Here is a 6569-nt window from a genome sequence, read left to right as displayed (position 1 = left end):
GTGTGAGAGGGGGCAGGAGGGGGTGGGGTGTCCAGGCTCACAGCCAGCTAGAGTGAACTGTACCACGTGGAGGCCCCTTGCCCTGCGCCCCGAGGACCATCAATTGCAGAAAGGGAAACTGAGGCCCAGCAAGGAGATTTTGCCCCTAGTCACAGCAGGAAGCCAGGGAGCCAAGCCCCGCCTGCTCTCAAGTTTGCTGCACTTGAGGTTCCCTGGCCAGGGTTTAAGGGAAGCCAGGTCCTAGCAGGGAGCCGGAACAACAAACTTCCTCCAGACCCCTCTCTCTCAGCGCTAGAGCTTGGAGGTCTCTGGTCCGGGTAGGGGGGAAAGGCCAGACCCCACCAACTCCGCCTCCTCATCCCCTTCCAGGTGGATGACGACAGCGAACCAGGATGACCCAGCAGGCGCATGACGTCACTGCATTCCCTGCTAACCCAATCACCAAGCATTTTCGCTGCCAGATTTTCCAGATGGGGAAAGTGAGGCAGGAGCCTCACTGCCACAAGCCAGCCCGCCTGGTGGTAGAAGCATGCGCCCCGCCCCAGGGACCCCCCGTGGTCACTCTGGGACCACCCAACCTCCTGTGACCCCTGGGTCTTCCACAAAAGACACGGGCTGGCCGCCGGCCACTGCGCTTGAGCGCGCAGGCTGTAGGGCCCGGCCGTGGGCGCGGCTCCAGCCACGCATTTCGCTTCCCTAAACCGGAGAAGGTTCCAGATGTGGGCAGAACCTTCCACGGCCCGCCCCTGTAATCACGGGGGAGGAATTCAGGGGGCGGGGCAGCCCCCAGCTGGTCATTGCCATTAATAGAGACCCGAAGCACCGCCTGCTAAAAATACCCGGCTGGAGACCCATAAAAGCGCGTCTGGGGCCGCAGCCCCGCACTTCTCCGCGCCCCTGCCCCGCGCACCGCAACCATGACCGAGCGCCGCGTGCCTTTCTCGCTCCTGCGCAGCCCCAGCTGGGACCCGTTCCGCGACTGGTACCCGGTGCACAGCCGCCTCTTCGACCAGGCCTTCGGGCTGCCGCGGCTGCCCGAGGAGTGGGCGCAGTGGTTCGGCGGCAGCAGCTGGCCAGGCTACGTGCGGCCCCTGCCCGCCGCGGAGGCCCCCGCCGTGGCCGCGCCCGCCTACAGCCGTGCGCTCAGCCGGCAGCTCAGCAGCGGCGTCTCGGAGATCCGGCACACGGCCGACCGCTGGCGCGTGTCCCTGGACGTGAACCACTTCGCCCCGGAGGAGCTGACGGTCAAGACCAAGGACGGCGTGGTGGAGATCACGGGTGAGCCCCGGGCCGGGGCGCAGGGGCCGGGGGTGGGGTGGGGTGGGGTGGAGTTAAAAGTCCGCCGGAGCGCCGCCCCGGCCCGCGGCGCGGCAGGGGCGCAGGGGACGGCGGGGAGCGGTGCGGGCTGCCCCTGAGGGTCCCTCTATTGGGGGCAGAGGCGCTGCTTCCAGCCAAGACCCCCGCCCCAAATCAGCAGCGCCCCAGGACCGCGCAGGGAGACTGGGGGGGGGGGCGTGTGCCCCGCCCCACGCGCGCCTGCGCGGCTGGCCACTCCCCAAACTCGGAACTTTCCAGAAGTTTGAGGGTCCCGACAGTCAGGCGCACGCCACACCCCCTGCCAGTCTCCAGCAGTTGCTGGCTCAGGCTGTGCCTGTCTGGGGCCCCAGCTACCCCTGAGCAAGTGGAGGGGCCCCCTTCCCGTGACCTCTGACCTCCCTCTGCACCCCCCCAACCCAGGCAAACACGAAGAGCGACAGGACGAACACGGCTACATCTCCCGCTGTTTCACCCGGAAGTACACGTGAGTCCTGGCCCTGGCCAGCTAGGGGGTGGGAACCCGGGGAGGAGTGACCCCTGCCGCCCAGCGCTGTGTTAACTCTTTCTTGCCCTCTTCCTTCCCTGCCGCGTCCAGGCTGCCCCCCGGCGTGGACCCCACGCTGGTCTCCTCCTCGCTGTCCCCTGAGGGTACGCTCACCGTGGAAGCGCCGCTGCCCAAGCCGGCCACGCAGTCGGCGGAGATCACCATCCCGGTCACCTTCGAGGCCCGCGCCCAGATCGGCGGCCCGGAAGCCGGGAAGTCCGAGCAGCCTGCGGCCAAGTAGAGCGCCCTCGCGCGCCGCCCAGCCCCCAGCACCCACCTGCGTGCCCTTTTGATACTGTTAAGCTTCTGGTCTTCGCAAATAAAGTTCAAAGCAGCTGCTTGCTCCTGCCTGGGACCCTGGTGTTTGGAGGGGGGAGGGGCGGGTCACATGGCGTCATTTTGGCACAGAGGGGTAGACGACCCTAGGGGTCTCCTGTCCATGGAGAAGGGGAATGATTGCAACCAGACAGGGCCAGGTGTGGGAGTCTGCAAACCCAGGAGACGCACCTGTCCCAGGTGAGGAGGAACTGAGCAGGAGTAGGGGAGGGCGCTTGCCCGGAGCTCCCAGACCCTCGGTGAAGCAGGCAATTCCAGGTGACTGAGCCCACCTGGGCAGCCCCTTGGTGCGGCATGGGCTCTGCCCCTGCCCCTGGGCACCGTGCGCAGGGGGAAGGGGGTGTGGCCCAGGTGTTGGTCCGGAAGGCTGTGATCTTGATATGCAGAGCTGCCTTGACTTGCCCGGGCGGGGACAGCCACACCCCCTCAGCCCTCTCCCTCTTCTGCCTGGCCCTCCCTGCCAGCCTCTTCCCTAGACTTAAGGAGAGGGTCCCGACGGATCTGAAAGAGGCAGGAAGCCAATGGGGGCTTTGAAGTCCAGTCTCAGTCCGCAGGAGCTTCAGGGACCCGGCATGGTACCTGCGAGGTCTCCCGGCTGGAGGTGTGGACGGACACGCCCACTGTCATCCATACCCTCCTTTCCCCGGGCTGCTGCTCCTGGAACACACCCCACACTCGCAGGGCGCACACACACAGCTCCCGTTACAATGCCCACGTCTGAAACCAGAGCCCTCTGAGGCCCGGCTGGACCCGGAGGGCAGCCAACAGGGAAATAAACACGGGTGGCAAGAATTGTCTGCCTGGCCAGCGGCCCGGCCCGGGCGCGGCCTCGGCTGCCCGCCCTTCAAGTCTCAAGTCCAGGTGGCTCAGCCTGCCACCCCTCCTCCCCACCGGCCCCCACACTCGACGGGCGCCAGCTCGCACCCTGGCTCTGCTGGCCGGTTCCCTTGCTGCTGGCACCAGAAATGCCCAGGCCTCCGGGGCGTGGCTGCACGGTAGTTAGCAGTGGCTGAGCCTGCCCCACGGTGCCCCTGCAGGGTAATCCTCACAGAAGGGCTACAATTACTCCAGCTTAACAACTGGGAACAGCATGTCTCAAAGTCCCAGTCCTGGAGGGGCCGGGAGGGGACACGCAGGTGGCCACAGTCAGGGGAGGGCAGGGATGCAGCTGAGCCTGGCGCTTAGGGCTGCTCTGGGGACCCAGGTGGCAAAGAGCTGCCAGGGGTCTCAGGCCCACAGTCCTGGCCGTGGCCTGGAGCGGGAGCTTGGGTTCTGTAGGTGTCACGGTGGGCGCGTCCAAGGGCTTGAGGCCTTGGAGGCTCTGGGCATCCTCTGGGGGCACGAAGGCCCGGGAAACAAAACAAGGAGGTGGGGAAACTGAGGCAGGTGCCCAGTGGGAGGAGGAGAAAGCCAACGGCAAGTCCAGGCTGGGTCGCCCTGCGCTCACAGCTCAGCGCGGAGGATATGGGGTCTCGGTTGAGAGCGTCTAGCACTGAGCAAGGCCTTGCTTGGTCTCCAGGGGCAGTTCCGGCTCTCCCCAGCCTGGTCTGGGTCTGTCCCTGAAGCCCTCTGATGTGCTTCAGGTCCGGGGACGGAGACGTTGGCCTTGACCCACGACTCCATGAGTGGCAGCACCTGCTCAGCCTAACAGCATCCAAGGGACAAAGCTGCATGCTCCTGGCTGATGGCAAAGGCTGGCCAGTTCAGTCCCTGGAGCGGTGGCCCTCACTGGCTCTGGCTCCCCAAGGGTCTGGGGGTGCCCAACCCACCTGTGCCTTCCCTGTTGGCACCGCCTGTGGGCCCAGCACCCAGCTGGTCGGAGCAAGTCCCTGCTGGCGAGGGGGCGTGGAACAGCAGTGACAGAGGACCAGGGCCAGGAGACAGACAGGAGTGTGTGGCCTCTGTGCTGGGTGGGCTTCCCTTTGGGGGCTTAGAAGCTCTTAGCAGGGGGTCCAGGCCAGATCCCTGCTTCAGAAAATCTTCCGGAGCAATGGCTGTGAGCGGGTGAGCAGAGAAGCGGGGCTCCTGTGCTACCTGCCACGAGGAGAGGGGTTGCCAGGGCAGGTGCCAGTCTGCATGTAGGGCGGCGGGGGGCAGGGAGGGGACAGAGCCTGCTCCCTCTGCCAAGTCACGGAGCCCTTGCCCATGGCGGGGGCCGGGGGGTGGGGGAGGGGAGAGGCTGCTGACGTCACAGCCTGCAAGCCGGGGCAGACTGGGGAGTGGATGACTTCCAGGTCTTCTTGTCTCTCCTGCTATGGAACTGCCCAGGGACGGGCAGCTACAGACCTCGTTGTGGGAGCTCCAGAGGACCCCGCCCCATGCTGGGCCCACAGGCACTGCCGCCGTAGGGTTGAAAAGTCGCAGACCCTCTAGTCTCTCTGCAGCCACCCCGGCAGAGCCGAGGGCTTGCCAGGCGCCAGGCTCAAGGGGGGGGCTGTTCACAGGCTTCTCATAGACCCCTGATACCGCCCCTCCCTGCCACGCCCACAGGCACACACCGGCCCCCCGTGGGCTGAGGTCAGGACCACCACCCACGGCCCAAAGGGGCAGGAGGAAGCTGCAGGGTTGAGGGCAGCGGGGAGGCTGGGCTGGTCTTAGCCAGTGTGGCTCTGGCCCCAGGAAATTGGGGCTAGGCCCCGCCCTGTTGCTGCCCTCCCAGGGAAGTGGACCCCAGGAAGGTGGGAGACCTTTCTCTGAAGCTCTTCTGAAGGGCACATCCGATGGGGCGCAGCAGCACAGGCAGCTTCGAGAGCCCTGCGCCGGTCATGTCCGGAGCGAACCAGAACAAGGCGCCCCCTCTGTGTCAAGGCCCAGGCCTTGGACCCCTGGGGAAGTTTCCACGCCCAGAATCCAGGTGACCCGATCGGCCCCGACAGGGACTGCACCTGCCCAGGGTCATTCAGCAGGTGAAGGCGGAACAGGGCACCATGCGGTCCCTGCAGCCCGGGACTGGAGTGAGTCTAGCGTGTGCCAGCCTTGAGCAACACAGGGTCCCACGGCGGGGGAGACCCACGCGTGAGCAGAAGTCACTCCGCCCCTGGCGCTGTGCTCCGAATGGCAGGCGCTGGTTTGTGCGTCCCCACTTCTACCCAGCCGGCTGGACCCCACTGTGCCTCCCAAGGAGGAGCTTGGGTTTCTTGGAAGAGACACTCTCTCATCTGCCAGTTGGTGCAGGGAGAGTTGGCAGCACCAAAATGCCAGGACTCCCAGGCTTGGCTCATGAGAGCCAGCTCTGGATCCTGGGCGGGAGGGCTGCCCGGCTTCAGGTCTGGGAACGCCTGCTTCCTGGCCAGCCTGGTGCTCAGCCAGGCTTCGCAGCTCCCAGCACAAGACAAAGACCCTGACTGAGGACCCTGGGGGAGGCAGACGCGAGTGCAAAACTCCCTGCCCCAGATAGGTTTCTTTGGCATATTCTGAATCTGTTACTTGGAGAAATGGCAGATTTTTGCACACAGGAGCGGCTCTGAAAAGCTGTTCTTTTTTAAAAAGAGAAATCTCCATCCATCTGCTTTAGCAAACAGCAGGTGCGGGCCAGGCGTTCCTAGGCAAGATCTTCCCACAGGAAGCAGAGCCTGGGGATCTGACACCTGGCCCCGACAGAGGATGGGACAAGTGACTGTCACTGGATGACTTCATCTACCTCACAAGACAGATCCTGTAGGTCCTGTTCCCTGGGCACCTCCTCTCCCCAACCAGCCTTACTTAGTCTTTGCCACCTCCTTTCCTCTGGCTCAAGCCCCTGTGCTGTGCTTAGCTATAGACAAGCTAACCTGTCCTGTCGGTCTTTGTTTTGTTTTGTTTTTAAGATTTTATTTATTTGAGAGGCAAAGTTACAGAGAGAGAGGGAGAGACACAGGGAGAGGTCTTCCATCTGCTGGTTCACTTCCCAGATGGCCACAACGGCCAGAGCTGGGCCGATCTGGAGCCAGGTGCTTCTTCCGGGTCTCCCACGTGGGTGCAGGGGCCCAAGCATTTGGGCCATCTTCCCATAGCTTTCCCAGGCCATAGCAGAGAGCTGTATCGGAAGAGGGGCAGCTGGGACTTGAAGTGGAACCCATATGGGGTGCGGGTGCGGCAGGCAGAGGGTTAGCCCAGTACGCCACAGCACTGGCCCCTCCGGCCCATCTTTGAGTCCCATACTGTGTGTATGTAATTTGTGTGCTTATGCGCGGAATACTTTTTTTTTTCTGCCCAACTGTCCATTGTTAGTCTGTTTCCTAGACTAAAATTACTGGCCCTTCGCAAGGAAAACAAATGAACTTAAACCTTCTCTGCCAAGTGCCCATACCGGCCCCTCCTTGCCTTCCTTCCCATCCGGGACACCTGCCAATCTGGGACGCCTACCGACCTGGGCCCCCGCCCTGCCCAGCCC

The 6569-nt window shown here is 64.1% G+C and overlaps 1 protein-coding gene across 1 annotated transcript; it reads left to right on the top strand.

Moving 5' to 3' along the window:
* The first annotated feature begins 755 nt into the window (after positions 1 to 755).
* Positions 756 to 2203, top strand: HSPB1 (heat shock protein family B (small) member 1). The gene is made up of 3 exons (XM_051837998.2): positions 756 to 1278; positions 1738 to 1801; positions 1913 to 2203. Exons 1-3 carry the CDS (start codon positions 918 to 920, stop codon positions 2100 to 2102), a joined length of 615 nt encoding a protein of 204 aa, XP_051693958.1. The 5' UTR covers positions 756 to 917; the 3' UTR covers positions 2103 to 2203.
* The last annotated feature ends 4366 nt before the right edge of the window (positions 2204 to 6569 follow it).

This window comes from Oryctolagus cuniculus, chromosome 19 (assembly GCF_964237555.1).
Source record: "Oryctolagus cuniculus chromosome 19, mOryCun1.1, whole genome shotgun sequence".
Lineage (NCBI taxonomy): Eukaryota > Metazoa > Chordata > Mammalia > Lagomorpha > Leporidae > Oryctolagus > Oryctolagus cuniculus.
This window is presented reverse-complemented; position numbering and strand designations above follow the sequence as displayed.